Raw genomic sequence first — 22,050 nt, 5'->3', positions numbered from 1 at the left:
GTAACTTTGAATAAGCTATAATTCTACATTTTCTGCTATTATTTGGTACGATTTGCTTACAAAAATGTTAGCAATTCTGCCTTTATATAAATAACTTTTTGTACCAAATATGTACAAAACAACATTTTTCAACTGCCAGAGTGCTTTCATTGTTAACAATTATAGGATTTTTAATCTGTCACATCAACTATTAAAGTGATTGATATTTACCCGATATGATAGTGTGTCCTTTTGCCGGACGTCTAACGAGGAGTCGTTACAGACCCTAAAGTCTGCCTGATGGCTTTTTCTGTCAATAACAAACACATCTCTTCCAGCTTGGACGGCCACTCCCCAGACACAAAACGGAGATCCACCTCTGTGGGCTTTGTCATAGTCACAAGGTCGAAATCTAGTTTGCACCTTAATAGAAAACGGATGGATACTTAATATTAATGTGTGGGTTTATAGAATATGCCGTCCCAACATATTTTTTCTTGAATGTATCACGTAAGAAGAAAGTCTTTATTTTCATAAGCTTTTGGGGTTAAAATTGATAACAACTTACTAGATGATCCTATCACTGGATGAATAGTAAAGAATAATATTTGTGTCGAAAATATTCGTCCAAACCTTTAATGGATGTGGAACTACATATTGATATGATAAAGCCCTTACCTGTATCGGGTATTGGGTATGCTTGTACATTATGAAGTCCCCTGAATATTGGATGTCGTATGGTCTGAAAAATCAGCAGAAAGATGTATTATGAAAATATAACATTAATATAATTCAGGTGCACAATAAATCTGGTTTAACGACATTTAGAAAATAAAAAAATAATATTATCACCAGCTTCAACAAAAAATATATCAAATATCAAAGTCCATGTGAAACCGCAATACAAGGAACTGAGTACACATGAAATGGAAAGAAGAGAAAAGAAAAGTTCCCAAAAAATCTGGATGCAAAACTTGAAGTTGGAGTTTGGAAGATTAATCGTTTTAAAAGGATGTTGCCCCCTCCCTACATGACGTTTCTTGTAAAACCAAGGATAATATATTTATTTCAAATAATCTCTTGTTTACCTTTGGTCGAATGTCATCATGTGTGGATCGTTGTTAGCCTGACATGTGCCGTTGTAAAGTCCGACATGATCTTTTACACTGACCTTAATAGAAATCATATCGAATTTTTATCTTTAGAAAAGCGTTACATCTTATTATTGCTTTTTTTGGCATGTATTCGGCTGAACTAATGAGATACTAAAGCTCTTTAAGGGATGTTCACGGAGAATTGCTAAACGAGTGTAATACATTAAGATGACGTATTATATCTGTAAACGGACAAGATTTGTTCAGGCAATCCCGCAGTGTTTACTTACACAATTAATGTTTATATTGTAGTGAAATTTGCCAATACTGGCATTACTTCCCTAACTATGTTTTTGATAATAAAACATATTTAAGAGGGTAAGCAGGAAGCATTTCGCCGAACAATTTTAAATCTACAGACGGCCAGGCAGATTGATAGACCATTCGTTTGAGATATTTATCGTTTGTCATGAAACATAAATTGACATTGTAATGAGTATACCTGAATTCTGGGAAGTGTATATTTAGACCACAAAGTATGGAAGTAATATGTATCCGTTCGCAAAACAACATCGAACAGATACTCAAACTTATTACGTCCCTCTTCTTCATCTGTCGCCACATTTATCTCTAATATATTTGACGAATTCTTGGTAAAAATGGTCGCCCCGCATGTCGATTGTCCAAATGTCGTGATTCCACGACACTCATCACTCCGTTTTGTAAACAACATTACATTGAAATAGCAATTGTCTCCTTCAGGTAAACATCCTATTGGCACCGTGGGTTGTAGACGTATAACACCGGTACTCCCTCTGACAATGGTGATGAACGGAGTTAAAACCTTAAAAAAATGAATAACAGATTATAATATCGAGCAGTGTAAATAAGCAATAGGACAGAATAAAACTTGTAACCGAGAAGGTACACATTCATCAAAATAAGTCATACCTTAATTCCAATGAAGACCTCTGCACTTTTTACAGATAATCCTGGGGGTCCTTTTGTTGCTGTTCTTGCCCTTACAGAACAAGACACCTAAAATGAATAAAACATCAAATATCAAAAGTACATTTATTTACGACTTTTGTAAGGACTTATTTAAGGAACAAAAATATTTTGTTCCCATGGTGTTTAAATTTATCAAACCTACATTTAATTGTAGCAGTTGCACCAATATGCCAGCAAGGTCTGTGAACAACTTTTGATACCGCTATTTCTAAGAAACTCCTAAAGGAATCATGATTAAACTCGGTATACATGATTAGTCCACAGTTGTGCATGTTTTAATATGCGATGGATCGTAAAAGCTAAATGACCACAGGGCATCTTTGAAACTATGAATCTTTTTCCAGAAACTGTATAAGGGTTCGTGACAAAGTTAGGTGTATATCACCCCACTGGTCCAGATTTTGTGCATAAGTAAAGATGGGTTGGAAAATAATATAATTGTTCAAGTTCAAGTTCTTTATTAACTTTAAGTCTTACGACTTATCAGTGTAGACAGACAGCGTTATTGGATCTTTTAAATAAAGATTGTTTTCGTATTTTTTCAGAAACTACGTAAGTGAAACTTGAAGAGATCAAACAAAACACTTGTAAAAAGTCCCTATTTGTGTCTGCAAATGTGGCAAGGAGTATCTCTAGAAACGGCTACTAAGATTTTGTATGGAAATTAAATTTGAAGTTTGTTACAGCTATGTATCGGAAAGTACCAAAGAGATAATGATGAAACTCTGTTCAATGTTTAAGATGGATAGGGAAATCTAGCATTGAACAAACTCCTCAGAGATCATATTGAGAAACCATATTTGCAATCTCCTTACTATCCCAAGAAATGTGCAAGCAAAATAAGAAAAGACATGTATGAAGAGGAAAGAACTTACGTACAAGCATTATGTAATGGTTTTGCATTGGTGGGCGCATACATTCATCTGGTTACATCTTATAATAAACAAAGGTTTCATTTTATAGCAAAACTGTACAGTGTTCAATTGGGCAAACTAAGTTATGTAATAGAAACAAATACATACATTCTTTCCAAGGGTAACTAGGTTGCTTTCATTCAAAAGGATGAAATTGATGTTATTGAAATGAACTGGCTTCATCGAAGTCAGGAAAACTCCATCAATATACCAGGTGACCTGATAAAACAACTCTGGCTTCTCAACGCGCTTCTCAAATTTACAGTAAGCTGTATAGGATTTCAAAGAGTTACCAGGAGTAAGATCGATAACGGCTTCAACTTTCGGAGGGATGTATGATGGCCTTTCACCTAAAAATTAAAATGGTAAATAGAAAAGAAAAAAAAAAAGAAAAGAACATTATTTGGTCGAACAAAAAATTCATGTTAAAGCTGATAGTGAAAGTTAAAAAGCTTTCAATTTAGATATTATTTTTAAAGTTTATTTTTTATCTGGTTTTGAGAACTTCCTCATCTCTTCTGACTATCGTTTCTAAGGAAGTGCCAACTTTCACGATTTGTTACCGACATTTTGTATCAGATCAGTTGAATAAAATTGAAAGGGAACACATCATTTTATCTAAGAAAAGTGGAAAAAGTAGTAAAATACGACCAATTAAGATATCAAATGCACAATCTTTGCCCCTCCCCCCAAAACACGGCCCCGAAATAAGCCAACATACGACGAACGCTAATGCCTACCTTTTAGATAACCAACTAGTTATATTTACATTTGCATGGCATTTCCACTATATAGGCTATTTAAAAGCTGTGTCGTTGATGGGACTTTAAATACCATGCACCACGAGACAGAATTCTTAGCGTATTAAAACAACACCGACCGGAACTACAATATCCAATGAAAATAAGCATGATGACTGCTGAAATATCGCTTGGCATTGTGAGACCTGACAATGTAATTGCAAATGTGCAAAAAAATAAAACGTATAAAAAAGCACCTTTTATTACAACAAATCAAGACCAAGGTCTGCAATATCGTACAAAATTCACATCGGTTGAAATAACCAATGCCGGCAATGGAAACAAATTTAACACTCTTACAATTTATCAGAAATATCGTCTGTTACACTGAACTGATCAACAGGGGTTCGTTACAAACGTCTGTAATACATAGACCTACTGACACATAATGCTACAAACCTACTGATATATGAGTCACAGCACACATATACATACACAAGGCATATAGTCAGGTTCTCATACAATCAACAAATAAATTCACGCCTGGATTCTTCACAAATTCCAACCTTTCTCTCTACTCATTCACCTTCTAAAAATAACTCCATCGTGGAGGGCAAGGTCGGATTCACGGATTCACGGTGTTCACTGTATTTATCCATGCGCGAAATTTATTCCGGGGGAAAATCGAAACAGTTTCTTATCCAACTTTCAGCTCAGATTTCTATTGAAAAACTTAAATCACCCTATAGACATATCCTACGCAATTGTGTTGATACTGAATTGTGGAATAAAATTGAATTGTTTGTTAAAATTTCAAAGTACTAGTTTGTTTGCCAATCAGCACGCGACAACACGCTGTTCCAACTATTGAACGAATTTGTGTGGACTGTCGATAAGGCGGGAATTTTAAATATAAATTGTAAGAACATAAAAGGCAGAGAAAACGTAAATATAAGTATTGAACTGGGTTTTTTTATGGTATTTATGATCTATTTGAATGACACAGCTTTGCAAGCAAACAAATCATAATGCACGCTAGTTCAATGCTTAAATAACTTCCTGTGTGAAAACAATACTAATTCCAAAACTAGATGTTCTGTACACCGAACTTTATGAGCATAGTATTTTAGCATTTACCGAAACTTGGCTTTCTGACTCTGATATTGATTCGTCCTTGGATATTTCTGGTTTTCACAGTCCTTTTTGTTACTATCGTAATGACGCCGTTGGAGGGGGTGTTGCTGTTTATGTAGCAGCCAATCTTTTTGTCAAAAGAAGGTCCGATATTGAAGTTGACGATGTCGAATGTGTTTAGGTTGAAATAGCATCCAAAGGTCAAATATTTCTTTTTGGTACTTTCTATAGACCCCCAAATTCTAACATAACTGTATGGACCAAATTTGAGGAATCCATTGGTAAGGCAATTAACTCTAGTATTGGAAATGTTTTTATAACTGGTGATTTTAACGTACATTTATTGCAACGCAGTCATAATTTTAACTATTTTGATAACATAATGTACACTTACGGACTTACGCAGTTAATTACTGAATGTACGCATTATACTGAACATTCGACATCCTTAATAGACGTTATATTGGTAAATAACGATTTTATAATAGATCGGTCTTATGTAGGGAAATTGTTCCTTGACCAACCAGTAAGATACCATTGTCCCATCTATACAAATCTTAATATTGTTCAACATTCAACCGACTCGTACCGAAGGAAAATTTGGCTTTATAAGCATGGAAATTTTGACAAACTAAGAGAACTATAAGAAATGTCGGATTGGCCTCAAGTATATGATGCTAATATCGATCTAGCATGCAAGCGTCTAACTGACTTCATCGATTCCGCTTCTTCTTCGGCTATCCCTAACAAAACGGTCATTATGAGAAAACGTGATCATCCATGGATGAACAAAACAATCAGAAAATTAATATCAAAACGTAAAATAAATCACAATAAGGCTAAACTTACTGATAGCCAATCTGACTGGTCTATTTTCAGATAAACCCGTAACAAGTGTGTAAATGCCATTAGACAATCTACAGAATCTTATTTGGACGGTTTGTCATCAAAATTATCTGATTTAAGACAATGCAACAAGTCATGGTGGTTAACTGTAAAACTCTTCATGAACAATAGTGGTAAATGTGGAGAAATACCAACGATCTTTCATGATAATGTCTATTACGAAACTGATGTTGATAAAGCTAATGTTTTTAATTTATACTTTTCAAGTCAATCCGTTGTGGATGATTCAATGGTTATGCTTCCTCCACTAATATAATTCCCTAATCGTATATGTCTGAGTAATATAAATATATCATGTACTGATGTTAAGGATGCCTTACTCAATTTGAAAAATGGTAAAGCTGTAGGACCAGATCTTATTAGTCCCAATGTGCTCAAGGAAGCTTGCTGAACCACTATCTATATTTTTTAATAAATCCTTATCACAAGGAATATTTCCATCATCGTGGAAAGAAGCAAATGTTTTACCATATATATAAAAAAGATAGCCGTAATGATGTTAAAAACTATCGACCAATTTCACTTTTAAGTATAATTGGTAAAGTGTTCGAGAGGTGCGTTTATAAACATGTTCATAATTTTCTTCTTGAATTGAAAGTAATAACAAAATATCAATCAGGTTTTACACCAGGCGATTCCTCTATTAACCAATTATTAAGTATTTCCAACGATTTTATTAAGGCATTAGATTCAGGTAAAGAAATAAGAGTAGTATTTTGTGACATCAGCAAAGCATTTGATAGGGTTTGGCACAAGAGGCTGTTGTATAAATTATCAAAAAAAATGGAATAACTGGATCGCTGTTAAAATGGTTCGAAAGCTACTTAACGAATAGAAAACAAAAACTTATAATCAATAATATTCACTCTGATTGGGCAGGAGTTAAGGCTGGAGTTCCACAGGGTTCAATACTTGGACCTTTGTTGTTTTTAATCTATATTAATGACATAGTCAACGATATCAAATCTTCTATGAAATTATTTGCTGATGATACTACTCTGTACATGATAGTTGAAAACCACTTAGAAACAAACAACGTTATGGAGTCTGATCTACAAAAAATTACTGAATGGTCCAAATCTTGGTTAGTTGATTTCAATCCTAAAAAACCGGAAAGCATGACCCTTAGTAGAAAAAGAAACAGTCAACCACATCCAATCTTACATATGTGCAATGAAGAAATATCAGAAGTACTGTTGCATAAACATCTTGGAGTTCTTTTTTCAAATAATTGCAGTTGGGTTGAACATGTTAAACAAATAATTCAGAAAGCAACGTCTAGATTAAATATTATGCGATCTCTAAAATTTAAACTCGACAGGCAAACATTACAAAATATATATTTTTCGTTTATTAGACCACTTGTAGAATATGCTGATAGTGTCTGGGATAGCATTCCCAAAGAATATATTTCTAAACTAGAGAATGTTAATTTGGAAGCTGCTAGAATTGTTTCAGGTGCTACTAAACTTGTAAGCTTAGACAAACTATATACAGAAGTAGGAGCGAATACATTAATAAACTGTAGACTTAATAATAAATTGTTACAATTCCATAAAATGTTTTATCAAAATACTCCAGAGTATCTGTATGATCTCTTACCCAATTCAGTTAGTGATGTTCATAGTTATAATACCAGACTTTCTGACCCATCATGTCTGTCACCTATTCTTTGTAAAACAAATATTTATCTAAATGCATTTCTTCCTTCTACTGTAAACAATTGGAATTCTCTTCCATTACATGTTAGAAATAACCCTTCCATTTCCCATTTAAAAGCCTTTCTGAAATCTAATAGTAAACCATGTCCACTTTCATACTACTTTCAGGGTTCACGTCTGGGTCAAATCTACCACGCAAGACTGCGAATGTCATGTAGCTCCCTAAAAGAACACTTGTTTACGAAAAACGTCATACCATCCCCGAATTGTTCCTGCGGTGCCATTGAGAACTCAACACATTATTTGCTAAAATGTAATAAATATACATCACTTAGACAGCTTCATATTCGGAGTTTGCCGTATCAACTATCAACTAATCTTTTAATCTTTAGTGATGACACTCTAACCCATCAAGAAAACACTGCGATTTTTCTAGCCGTCCAAAATTATATACTCAAAACTAAAAGATTTCAAATAAACGAATAGTCCTTAACAATTTCATTTTGACATATATATATATATATATATATATGTATGTTGTGTTGCATTCGTTTTACTACTATGTTTTAAAATGTATTTGGATTTATATGCTTATTCAGTGATTTTGCCATTGCATTTCTTTATACCATATTATGTCACTATCTCGCCATGATTATGATTGTTTGATAAAGTGATGTGTTACCTTGAAAGAGCAGGACGAGCCAGGGACGAGGCGGGAAAGTGTATATTTGATAAGTGTGATGGCTAGTATGTGAACTGCAACGTTTTTAATAATCATGGCGGTGCTTTGTGACATACTAATTTTGTCAATAGTTGATTTAATGGTGATTTATTCTATGTAACTTGTATATACATTTTAACCTTTTTCGAGCGTCCATTTACAGGACTGCTGACATTATCATCTACTATTCCATAGTTATATTTTACAGAATCGTGTTCCACATACTCATTGCAATAGAGCAATATGATATTACCATCTGATGATCATATGTATATTGATATGTTATTCATTCCTGGTTTCCACTGCATACCAATCCATTACCCCCTCCCCTATTCCTGTAATCTTCTATTGTACATATTACTTCATTCTTGTAGCTATGCGTTGAAAAGCTGATTACTAAGCAGGTAACAAATTTACATAAGTGTCACAACACTTGTTTTTGTTTCCTTTTCTGTTTTATAAAACATGTATTTCGATGTATTGTCAAACAAAATTTGAATAAAACAAAGTTTAAACCAATACTAATTCCAATCATTTCCATGAGAACGTTTCAATTATCAAATTTCACATTGTTGACTACACACCGGGGAGTGTTTCATTTCGCACTTGTTTTGCTTGGAAAGCGTCTACACGATGAAGACTAGGAGTTCATAATAAAGTTTTCGTGTGTTGGTGCAGTTCTATGCACGTGAAAGACCGATGCTATATATGGGATTTATAGAAGTATTTTCAGTAATATACCTTTTATTTTAGATACACAATTTTCGAGAATGTGCCATAATTAACAACCAGCGCGGCAGTGTTTTAAAGTATTCAGGTGAGTGCGTTTCATTTTCGATATCGGTTGCCGACAGTGTGCGCGATGCATTGAATTGCAAGACGGTCAGTTGTAGAATGATAACCGGTTTGACAGGTTATGCGCATTTTATAAGCAGCGAGACCCATATTCGTTACCAAGCAAGGACAAACTAAAATGTCGGCACTTCTTTAGAAACGATAGTCGGAAGAGACGGGAAAGATCTCAAAACAAGAAAAAAATTGAAAAAAAAACCCCAATTGAAAGCTTTTTGACTTGCGCTGTCAGCTTTAAACTTTAAACTACGGTGATGAATTATCAAATGGATGCGGAGGATTTTTTTTTCAAATCAAATCGGATACCTATCATGTTTTTTAATTTATCAGATAATACATTCATGGACGCAACGCTGCCATAGAGCGCCTATTATGTGCAAAGTTCAACCAGATTATAAGGTTAGCACCATCATATCTGATAACACATGAAAAAAAGTATATTTACTTTTCTTTTTTTTTCTTTTTTTTTAAGAAGGCAAATTTGTATGTGATGGAAATGGGAAAAACACTTATTAATTGAGGCAACTATGAATTGAAGAAAAATATTCACGTGTGGGTACAAGAAATACCCCTCGCATTTCAAAGGAAAGATATTAGTAATTGGAAGATTACGAGATAAAACGTGGATTATCCGCGCTGACGATATTTCAAACGAAATCAGCATACAACTTATTTATACTTGGGACAGAAAATTGCAAATGTCAAAAGATGCTTTGACAACTTTATTGGCTGCATGATTATTTTGACCCCTGTGTTAAGCAAAAAAAAATATATATTCACAGATTAATCATATGAAAGGTAAAACATGGAATGGAGCAGGTACTGATTATGTAAATATGACATATCATCATATAAAAAATATTTATGTGCAAAATAACACACAGGAATCAACAGAATAAGGTATGACTGAACTTTCTATAGTAGCTATCAAATATTTGAAACAACAATTGATGAAACAGGGAACGTAAAGCTAATTGAATCGATAAAAATCGACATAGAGAATACCAATATTATTTGTCACTGAAAGTTAAGTAAGAGTAATAGACAAACCAAACATAAGCAAAATGTTATGAATAATTAGTTTAAATATTTTAAATTGAATATTTCTATATATATATATCAATTATTTGCAGTATATTAGATGCACTAATATATATATATTGGTGGTCAGGTGGCGCCGTGGATAACGCACTCACCTTTCACCAAAGCTGTCGAGGTTCGATTCCCCGATCGGATGTGTAAAGATATGGGATAACTTGCCCTACCACGTGGGTATTTTCTTCGGGTACTCCGATTTCCTCCCACATTAGGACACTATATGGTTGTACAGTAAAGGATTTATTTATTACTGATTAAAATCGCAAAGAAAATATTGTTTCTAGTCAATTTTTCAACATGAATCGTTCCAAAAGAGTATCAAACTACAGTTTTGTATATTATCATGAAGAATTTTGTGGCAAGATTATAAAAAACTGACGTCACTGAGTAAATCGCATCCATTGTTTTATTTATTTTATTTGGCTTTATCCTAATTTCCACAGTGTCGGTTCTGAAATGGACTGTAATAAGTACAACCGGATCGAATGGAAAACAAAACATTTTTTATCCATCTTCCTATTTAAGTGTTTCCTTTGGAATCTTCATTCACGTTCATGCCTTAGTAATATGGAAAACCCCTTTGATTGAAAAAGAACTTTTATTATTGTTTTAATGAATTGAAATAAATAAACAAAGGACGAATAAATGATGTGAATGATTGGAAATAGGAAAACGATAGAAGCATTTACGAACGAAAGAACAAGCAAGCAAACGATATATTGAACTTGAGCTTACCAAATCGTAAGATCAGATAGCTTAGGCCACCTAACTTATCAGTACCTAAGTTGAGGAAATTATAGTGATTAATCTAGAGAAGATGTTCTTACCTGACTCTCCCTCACCTAAAAAGAAAGAAACTAGGTATGAATAAATAAACCATACTTATATATCATTCATAAGATTGAAAATTGTTTTTAATGCATTCACAACTGTTAGCGAACTAATTGACTATTCTTTAGATCACTTACCGAAACAATAGCCTTGGTCGGATCCTTCAGTATGGCCAAGATAATAGACACGGTATTTGCCACAATTCTTGACATTGATGGTGTAGGATTGTACGCAAGACAGTGGTTCGACCACAACGCAAGCTGTTCGTGAAACTTCCCTTGCAGAAACCGTCGGTATTGTTCCTTGATTAATAAAAGATGAAACAAAAACATTTTAAAACAGGCACTTGCATGATATGTACGAACAACGGTTAAGTGTTTGTATGCTGTAATTATATATATATATAAATATGTATATTATATATATATATAAATATCAGTCTCCTGATGAACGGGGAATCAACCCGAGAAAGGCCTAGAGACGCTATCTCTGTCTTTTGTTCTATTTTTTATATTTAATTCCAACACAAGGACTTCTCAATGTTTTCTTTATATGAATATATATATAATATAAAAAGAAAAATTCTCAACAGCGAGTCATAATTACTTTCATCTCGTCAAGGATATTCTTCAGACTGTTTATTTGAAGTAGATCATCATATGGCCAGTTGACTTGTGTGTAGATGAGTTATTTAGTGATCTTAATTCTTTGCACCCTTCTATTCGTTATACTATGGAAGTGAGGGAGTCTTCGTTACCCTTTTTGGAGGTGCTTGTCATTTTGAAAAACAATACTGTTTCTACTGATTTATATACAAAACCTACAGATTTTCATTATTATCTGAATTTTTACTCAAACCATTCTAAGCATGCTAAAGTAAATATTCCTTTCAATTTAGCGCTGCGTATCGTTTCTATAGTGAGAAATAAGATTACAAAGAAGAAAAGGCTTGATGAACTTTCTACATTTTTGAAATCTCAAGGATATCCTGAGAGTATTGTTGAAAAAGGTAAAAGTATGGCAATTTAAAAGGCACCTTTTACAGCCCGCACTCGTGTTGTAGATAATATGCCTATAATGTCATTTGTTTCAACTTTCAACCCTAGTAATTTCAACATATTTCCAGTAATCCGAAACAGATGTGAAGATTTGAAGGAAGCAGCGAACGTAGGAAAAAAGTTTTGGATCGTTGTGCTTTAATAAACAGGAAAAGACAACCTGAAAATCTTAAATGTAATCTAACTAGATCAAGGTTTGAAAGTAATCATCTTAATGCATGTGTATCAAAATGTAATACACCTCATAATGGTAACCTTATTATAGAAGGAAGTGATGTTAAGTTAAAAAATGGTTTTAACTTTAAGGTTAAAAAACATATGAATTGTAAGTCTAGTAATGTAATTTACGCATTGATTTGTAACAATTGTTCTGAAATTTATAGTATTTTGGATCAGTAATGTGATGGTCCCGAATTTGCTCCGCACAGAGATTTTTTTTAAAAATAATATTATTTATAGTAATTCTAAATCCTAAACAAATAGTACTCTTTACCTTAAGACCATAATTATGTATTTCTATTGATGTGATATCGCTATGGCGGGTACGCATATAGCGGACGTCGCTACAGCGAACTATTATGTGACGTCATAGTACCCCATGTTGATACCAAACATAAGAGTCGTACATACCATTTACTTAGACATGGGTATACGTTTACGATTGAAAAGTTTTCCGGTGAATTTATCTTACGGAAAGATCAATGCAAATTGAAAATTGATTATCACTTTGCGTCATATAAACTTCACACTACTGTATTTAAGAAAGCAATAGTGACTTAATAAGTCAATGTCAGTGTAAAATCATCATCATCATCATCATTTTCATCATCATCATCATCATCAACACCAAAAACATCACCATCATCATCATCACCATCATCACCATCATCATCATCATCATCATCATCATCATCATCATCATCATCATCATTATATCCACTCATCAGCATCCCCAGTTTTCATATCATTCTCAATCATCATCAACAACAATAAGCTTTTATTGATATGAATAAAATTGATGGATTATTTGCGAATCATATATTACAGTAGAGTATACATGATCATAACTAGTTAATAAGAATTCATTTTTACTCTAAACTACTACTTTTATTAGCTTCAAAAATATATCTACCTTATGTACGAAGAATTTTTCATTTTGTTCACACATAAAAATAGTTACACAAATTTACTCACAGTTGGTGTCAAAATACTCCTTACTACAGTGTTTACTATAGTGTGTACTATTGAGGTTACTCAACCGTGACAGTTCATTCATGCATGTGTAGGGCACGTGCTGTCACCCAGGAGTTGGAAAACTGATTTGGCCAGTGTTGGGACTGTAGGTGTCTCAGGTAACTCAGGTAAGGTGAGGAACACATGCTAGGCATGCAATAACCAGGTATTTTACAAGGTACCCAATGTAGATTGGGGTAGTACCGGACATAACTTTGACAGTGAAGGTTGTGGTCTAGGGCTCAACTATACAATGTATTAGCTGGGTGCTAATGATGGCTGTGTGCCTGTATCTCTACATGGATAGCTGGGTGTTGGGAGGGCTGTGTGCCTGAACTCCAATTCCATTGCCAATATGTATTAGCTGGGCGCTAATGATGGCTGTGTGCCTGTATATATAAATTCCAAGCTGTGTGCTTGTATATATGAATTCCAAGCTGTGTGCTTCGAAGCTGTTTTGTGAGACAGTGTGCCCTGTGTTTGTGTGGACTGTGTCCATGAGGCTGTGTGCTAAAATATTGTGGAGGACTGTGTGTCCGGATGAAGTTACCTGGAAGTTGATGCGAGTATTTACGAGAGTGTATATTAAATGCTTATTAAATAAGGGTTTTTATTATAAGTATAGTCTAATGCTATATAACTAGTGTGCATGTAGTTGATCACCAGAGTGAGAAATGTGCTTTTATAGTTAAAAACCTGACTAGGGAATTTAGTATTTCCTAAAGAAGTGTAGACCGTCAGAAATACTCAAGGCATATATATTAATGTGTTGTACTAGACATTCGGGCTAGATTAGGTACTATATATCATTGGTTATGCCTTGTAGGTAACCTCTTTATGTGACCCCGACCATAGATAGACCTTCTGTAGGAGCCGGTTTGGCTGTAACGGGATGTAACCCTGGTGTGACCTTGAGTCGACCTTGAATTGTAACTGAGATTCAACCTGGAATGATTTCACCAATATGGAGAGAAGTCGTGAGCTCCGTCTTGAGTGACATATACGCGCCATTCCTGGATACGCGTGAACCATATAACTACGGTGTCCTCTGATACTGTGGAATACATGTGCAGAGACTGTAACATCACTTGATGGACTCTATAAGTTATATTTATTGATGTAGGGTGAACTATTTGTAAAATGTAAACCGGGGGTCTATGTATTGTTAGGAGTGAGTGAAAGATTGCATTGTGTGATTGTGGACTTTGTGGTATTTATGTTGTGTATATTGTATGAATTTATTTGGTTGTAAATAACTGTATATATGTTGGTTATAATTTGATTATGCTAGTTTTTATTAATTTTGGGCTAATATACTACACCTCGTGGCAGATGGTTTACGCCAATAAAACCGTTTTATGTATTTCAATCGTAAGTCATGATACCTATTACATATTATATTAAAATGATATTCATATTCTATATCTGAATTACATCTAGTACAGATTTTTTGTTCTCTTGCTATATCATTATATCGCTCAGTCTCAATATGTACATGTAAGTTATTCGATGTTTTTTTTGCATATATTGTGTCAAATAATACTACAGGGAAAAACGATTTGCCAAATGCTTATATAAGTTATATTTTATTGAAGACTCAAGTGAACAAATTAAATAATGTTGATTTTGATAAAAAAAAAAAACATTTGCTTTATTAGGCACAATATACTTTTATGGTTGTAAGTATAGTGTGTTGTCCATACATCTCCAAAGTCAAGAGAAAATAGATAGTGAATTACGTTATTTACTTAATTAAAACAATTGCCTGTTTTACTTTTGCTTAAGGAATTATCGGTGCTAAGAGTATAGTTTTTCGTGTCTATTAATTTGAACAATTATTTTACCATTTTTTACTTCCTGAAACATTATAAAATACACCATTGCATTACAAGTAGTCTTCTTCATCTTTTAGATACTCTTACAAAAATATAAGTGCACCGTTTCGATATCCAAACCTATTAAAGAACCCCAAACTTCACAGCTATAATTCAACAGACTACAAACGTAAGTATCAAATAGATGCAGTAACTTAAGTTTCAAAATTAAGGCTGAAGTTAAAAAGTTCGGAAAAAGAGCAAACATAGTCTTACGACCTTGGTGAGCAAGCTGCTTCTGAATAAGATTAACTTTATTGTTAAATCTAGGTTTCAGGCCTAAATAGCTGAATGCGTCTACAATTTCAATTTTATTTTTATATGTCCAGGTTTCTCAGTCCTTAATACGACCTCTATTTCTGAAAACAGCTATCTTTGTTTTTTCTGAATTTACTGTTTACTTCCATTTTGCGATAATCTACAAAGCAGCGATACAATCTTTTCCTAGATGACAACGTTTTTGTTATAATAGAATTTAATGCAAATATAGCATCTATCGCACTCATTTCGGGACGAAATCCGAATTGAGCATCTGTTAAAATATCATATTTTGAACAAACATCTAAAATATGTTTGTTAAGTAAAGAAGTAAAAAGTTTACTAAGCTTATTAAACTGCTGCATCGAAAGTTATTAGGGTCATTACGTATACCTTTCTTATGAACAAGAATAATGATAGTAGAAGACCAATTTGTCTTGGTCTGTGCTTTTTTTTGTTTCCTTTAAATGACAATTAGTTATTCTCCCATCAAATATGACACAAGCTTAAGCTGCCAAGGAATAATCATTAATTCACGATATATCGTTGCAAATATCAAAACGTAGTAGGGTTATCCCCAGAATATTACTTCAGAAAATTACGTATTAAAACACGCTCTGGAGTAGCAAATCGCCTCTCTAAAATCTTGTCTTTATGATTTTTAAAACTTAATTTTCAGTTATATTAACACGGTAGAAGACCGATAATCAGAAGGAGTAAGGAGGTAATTGGTACTCAAATTTGTCGGTTAATATAGCTGAAACTTCTTGTGACATGTAACACGCTAATGCCAGGACATTGTCACGAATTTCGTTTTTATTACTAGTGTTAAATTATGAAACATGATTTAAGTTTAAATTTTTGGTAGACTTGGAAGACCACAAACTTGAATTGATGGACAGGGTTCATTATATTCAATACAAGTATTTTAAACCATACTACTCAGATTGTTTTCTATGTGGCGTTAAATATATCACTTCGTGATAGTTTCTTTCGACTGGGCTTCATGTTTGCTTTGATTGTGTCTGATCAGTCTATTAAGTCGTATAAATCTATTTTTCAAAATCAAGGTTTAACGAAGAGTTTAAATCAATCAGGAAGTCATGACTGATTTAAAATCATTAGAAGAGCTTTATACCTCCAAAACAATAATAAAAGATTTTTTTTATATACATTGTATATATGGAAGTGATCTTTGAGCTATTATCATTACACCTCCTGATATCATATGGGGTAATAAAGTATTAAAAACAACATAAACGAGAAGAAAGTTCTTTTACCATTGAGCCATATTGGAGATTTAGTTCCACAGGATGTGAATTTTGGCACGGTTGTTGGCATGTCCTCCTCCCCAGCCCGATACCAGGCAAATTTCAAGTAGCGGTCATTCACCGGTTCATCTGCTGTATTGTACATATTGTGCACAAATCTGAAGTCTGCAAACGGTAACTCTGTGTAGTTCACGCATGGATCTGCCTCTCCATGTTGAAATCCTACAATGTTAAATTACCATTTATTAACAAATCCATATTCAAAACAAATTATCATTAAATTTTGAAATGTTAACATAATATATAAGCAGATATACGGAAGGATAAGTACCAACGGAGACTTACCAACTGCGAGAAGAAATAGTAAAAACATCATCTTGCATACTGTCAGCATATACTGGTGCAAGTATCGTTAAGTGTATGCTTTATATATGCTGGGCTACACAACTCCACGGCCAATGAATAACGTACACACTACGACATATACAAATCAATACTCTCCTTTCCTCGCCTGATAACAGCGAGTAATCAAATTCAACATGGCTGTGCATAATTCGTTTTCATACAATCATACTTTAGGCAGGGTGTTTCAAATATTTTTGAAATGTAAAATCTTTTATTTTACCTTTATTCAAAATTACCGTTACCAATTTTCAACTATTTACTTATTAACAAATAAAAGCAAACCAATGAAAAACTATTGCATAACTTCACAAATTATCTAATTTTTGAGAAATAAAAAGGTCCAAATAAATTATGTTATCATTTTGGTTTCTAGGATTTGTTTCGATATAAATGTATCACAATCAAAAATGAAAATGTTTCTCTGATATTTAAGTCATTATGTAATTATATCAATATTTTTGTATCCTGTAGTATTCTATCTCTATTCATATTTTTCCCTATCACTATCTCTGATAGTTTATTTACCATATAAATAAAATAACGCGTTTGATTAAAAGTGCTTGAATGTATAGCAACAGGTTTTTCTATAACACTAGGAAAACGTTATCAGTTACAGTCTACAAACCCGGGGGGTATAGTCCTAAAGCATGCGTTCCTAGCAACAATGTCCACATGACAAACACAATATCAAACTTCATGATCACTCCTGTCGCAATAGATCATTGTATCTTCACTTATTTGACACATTTAGGTGCGATATTCGTTTTTTCATGTGTAAGAATGATAAGCGATTTCGCTATAAATATGTACATATTCTACAAATAAGCTCCCTCTCTCACTCTTAAACATTTCCTACTGCGAACGCCTTATTCATCATCGATTCTTGTAATAATTGTAATAAAAATATATAGTAATCATCAGCTGTTAACCACCATCAAAATTATGAATTTGAAGCTTGTTTCATTTTTTATTGACAAATTAAAAGGGAGTAATATAACAAGATTTATTGTACATGAGTTTTATCAATCAACGCTAAGCCAACATTACTTTATCTATTAAACTTAGTATTAATCATATTTGGAATTGACATTCCATTAATAAGTATATTCGGAAGCAGAGCTCTACAATTTACTATTCAGTGTAAGTGCACATCAAAACCATTTCATTTCCCTTTTTTTTTAATTTCTACTATTTAAAAACACTTTTTGCTAAGAACTAGTAATGAACTTTCACGTGTGCTTTATTTCACGAACTATGCCTGTAGGATTTCCCCCAGAACTTGAATTCACGATTAAGGGGATGCAATTTCTGACATTATTAATGGTATTACAAAAAGGGATTATTGTTTAAGAAATGTTGGACCCCAGAATTGCAAAACAACCAATCACTGTGGTAATGAGTTTGCTTTCTGCTGGTTAATGAATATAGATTGGCAAAACAAAAGGACAATTACGACAACGAACGAATGGTCATCGTTTGGTAGTGGACTGTGCAGAAGTCAATGTTTATGTCAACATTTCAACCTCACTGAGAATTTAATTCTGTCTATGACTCTTTGTGTTTTAAGAAACTTCATCTTGATAAGGTTTCTTAGCACTGCTGCGCCATATGGATGTAATGACCGTGTAAACTCGGGAGGGTTTTTTTCGCGTAAAAACGCGAAATTTTCGCGATATCATCCGAAACTTCTTATGAAAGCGATTGCAACGCTTTTAATGACATTTTTACAAATGATGTTTTGTACAAGTACTGATGAATGTTAACTCATAGGCGGAATGTTCCAGTCCTGCAAATGATACATCCGTCTAAACAGCATATATCGGACACCTATGAAACTATCTATTGAAACACATGTTGATATTCGATTTTCGATCTTGATTTAGACAAAAGTATTCTTGTCAAACACTGCAACCGGCGTTAATTGATAACTTGCATTCTGCTATTGACACAGGAAATTTCAAAGCAATTTTATATATCGATTATTGGAAAGCTTTCGACATGGTAGATTTTAACATCCCAATACAGAAATTCAGAAAATAACACTTTGGATTCAAAGCATTACTGTACTTTCCTTCTTCTTATCTTTATACTAGATTTCGGACAGGCTGAATAGAGGAATAAACCTCATCTACTCGACTTGTAAAGAGTTCCTCAAGGAACAATTCTGGCCCGCTTTTATATTTCATATATATTAGTGATTTACATCTTACTGTAGACGACTGCGAACAGACCTTTTTGCTGATAATGCAACAATATCCTGTCATACAAAGTCAGTTATACAGACAGCAATGCTTTTGCAAACAAGATAAGAACAGATATACATGTAAGTAAAACAAAACATATGCTATTTATTCGAAGACAACACTTGTTAGCTCACACGGTATTAAGGTTAGAGCCAATGAAAGTTGTATAGAATATGTAAAAAGTGATAAGATGTTGGATATGTTAAGCGGACAGGATTATTTATAGTCAACCCAAATTCAGTGTATAATTTTACTATTGAGTCTTTTACGCAGATTTAAAATTAGCTTTAATTACATATTCGGATTATTTTCTATAAGGAAGAAACCAGTACAACCTCATTTCGATTATTGCTGCACAATCTGGGGTAACATTATCTCATCATCTTTACTCTATACTTAAACTTCAAAAAAATATGACGCATTATCCTTGACTATCCGAATGATATGACAGCGGATGACAAATCAATAAACTCAAATCATGCCAATAACTTGTATAATTTATTTCCAGAAATCTCATTAACATATACATATGAACAAATGAAAGACTTTATATCAAATAGGGGGGGGGGGGGGGGGGGGGGGNGTGTAAGTGTGTGAGTGTGTGCGTGTGTGCAATATGCTTTGTATCTGATCTGTGTGTTAAAAAATATTACTGTTGAACATAATATCAATGATGTTGGAATTTGAAACTTGCATCTGAATTTAAATATCAAATTGATTTTACATTGTGTTTGTATCCTGAGTTTCCAAAGAGACATTAATATGTGAGATAGGATGCTATGGTTACATGTAGTAGGTATGCTATTTACCTATGAGTCAAATGTATATAATAGATGACCTTTCGGAAGAAAAGTATAATCCTTAATTGTTATCCTCTTTAAACAAAGTTATCTTATCTTATTAAGTAGGTTTCGCAATATAGCGCGAATGTTTCGCGTTATTTCGCAAAAATGTCGCGTTATATCGCAAAAAACCCACAACCTCCTTCGAAAATAAAATCAATAGGCTTTCCTACCAACACACTATTGTTTTAATTTCGATTGTTTTCGTGTAAATAGTTACCTCCGTTTGTATATTATTGTAGCACAGTTGGTCCTGGACACTCCCGTTGACCAAGCTCAATCGGTTAGAGCGATAGTATAACAAAAGTCAAGGTTTCGAATCCCGGACTAGCCATGCTATTTTTTTAACACTCGAAACTCTGTTGTTTATTCATCGAAGTGACAAAAGTCCAACCGGTTTCATGTTTAACTTAAAAAAACCTTACGAGAACTCTAGAGGAACTATCATGCGCTCATCATGTTCAACCTTCAACTGCATTAGCTTCCTGTCCTTGTATTACGAACATTGCTAAAGGCTACACCTAAATTCAAACGGTTTCTGGTTCTATTTGGAAAGTAGCTTGGAAACTTCATAAAAATTTATATGGATAGTATGTTGGTCTTACAATATTGTCAAACCTTGTATTTTTTATTTTGAAACAATTGTTATTAACTTATTCTTTTGAATAGCGTGATTTGGCTAAAGGAAAATTATGGAGTTCGAATCATCTTTCTTGAAGTGATTGCTTATCTTTGCAACATGAAGGATGCTGGCTTATGTATAGGAAAATCTTTGAAGCTTTGGCTAATTTACCGAAATATCTGTTCTCTCATTATATATAAAAGACGACATTATTGCTGAACTTCAATATATTTTGAGTTATTATAATTTCTGTTAAGCAATTTAAGGGTAGGTTGCTTTGTACGAGGAACATATGACAAAAATTCTAGCAGTCTTAACCTGTCTGGTCAACAACTGTTTGTATACCTGTTAAGTAACCATGAATTGACGAAATTTCAGCGGGGGATAATCCCAATGATACAAAGAACATGTCTTTAGATAAGTCTGTTACTCTAAAACGACTGACAGATTATAAGAAATCAATCAGATAGGTTTAAAATTCATCTTTTTATTTACATATCAATTGAGGTCGATACAAAAGTTGATGACGCATTCATTACGCAACAACTTCCTGCTAGATAACAAATGTTATTCGGCCGTAGCGTTACTAGGAAGGGGATAATCTGTAAAACCTGCCTGTTAGCGCTTGTTAAATTAAACGATATTTTACGCGTTGCTGATTACAACAATAACACAATGTTGAATGCACAGCCAAGAAAGTATTTAGTATAACTATGATATACTTAGATGTCATCATATTACAGTTTCAATTTCTCATTCTAATGTTATCAGATACTTTAAATACTTTAGAACATTATCAATTATCAAAAGTAATACCTTAAGTGTATTTTTTCCCCGAAATATGTTGAACAGGTTGTAAAACATATTAACATAGAGCAAAATCGCAATATAAATAACCAATCTGATGAAATTGCTTAATTTTGATACTTATTATTCTCTAACATCAGTTAAAACACTTGACATTTTTATCTTGAATCTTATTTTAAAAAGAAATCTGTTACTGCTATTGAGATATATATCCGTTTTATTCGTGCATTCGTGGTTACATGTACAATAGAATAATACAATCAATAAAAAGGGCGACACTTTTGATAATGAATAAAGGTGTTTAAGAGTTGTCAATTATATGCTTTAATGTTTTCAGGATGATGTTTTTATTTAATAAATGTTTAGCTGAATTGTGATGATTCGAGAACTTACAGAACAAATATTTATAAAGCCGTCAAATCCAGCTTTAATGCATAATAATTTTCATAGTCTGTTGAATGCACGTGATTTACGCGGTCCTAATATTGTTCATGAC

General features: G+C 33.3%; 1 protein-coding gene across 1 annotated transcript in view; it reads right to left on the bottom strand.

Annotated features, from left to right (window-relative positions):
• LOC110458096 (von Willebrand factor D and EGF domain-containing protein-like) overlaps positions 1-17,021 on the bottom strand; it is a 34,001-nt gene extending 16,980 nt beyond the window's left edge. Inside the window, exons 1-10 of the mRNA XM_021509667.1 lie at positions 16,981-17,021; positions 16,645-16,857; positions 11,079-11,243; positions 10,938-10,952; positions 3,107-3,348; positions 2,025-2,111; positions 1,576-1,917; positions 1,068-1,150; positions 658-721; positions 211-402 (exon numbers count right to left, since the gene is read on the bottom strand). Of these exons, the coding sequence (XP_021365342.1) occupies positions 211-402; positions 658-721; positions 1,068-1,150; positions 1,576-1,917; positions 2,025-2,111; positions 3,107-3,348; positions 10,938-10,952; positions 11,079-11,243; positions 16,645-16,857; positions 16,981-17,011 (1,434 nt within the window). The 5' untranslated portion in view covers positions 17,012-17,021. The remainder of the gene's footprint in view (positions 1-210; positions 403-657; positions 722-1,067; positions 1,151-1,575; positions 1,918-2,024; positions 2,112-3,106; positions 3,349-10,937; positions 10,953-11,078; positions 11,244-16,644; positions 16,858-16,980) is intronic.
• Between the last annotated feature and the right edge of the window lie 5,029 nt (positions 17,022-22,050).

This window comes from Mizuhopecten yessoensis, unplaced genomic scaffold (assembly GCF_002113885.1).
Source record: "Mizuhopecten yessoensis strain PY_sf001 unplaced genomic scaffold, ASM211388v2 scaffold1171, whole genome shotgun sequence".
In the NCBI taxonomy this organism is placed as follows: Eukaryota; Metazoa; Mollusca; class Bivalvia; order Pectinida; family Pectinidae; genus Mizuhopecten; species Mizuhopecten yessoensis.
Note: the sequence above shows the minus strand (reverse complement) of the source record. Positions and strands in the feature narration are given on the sequence as shown.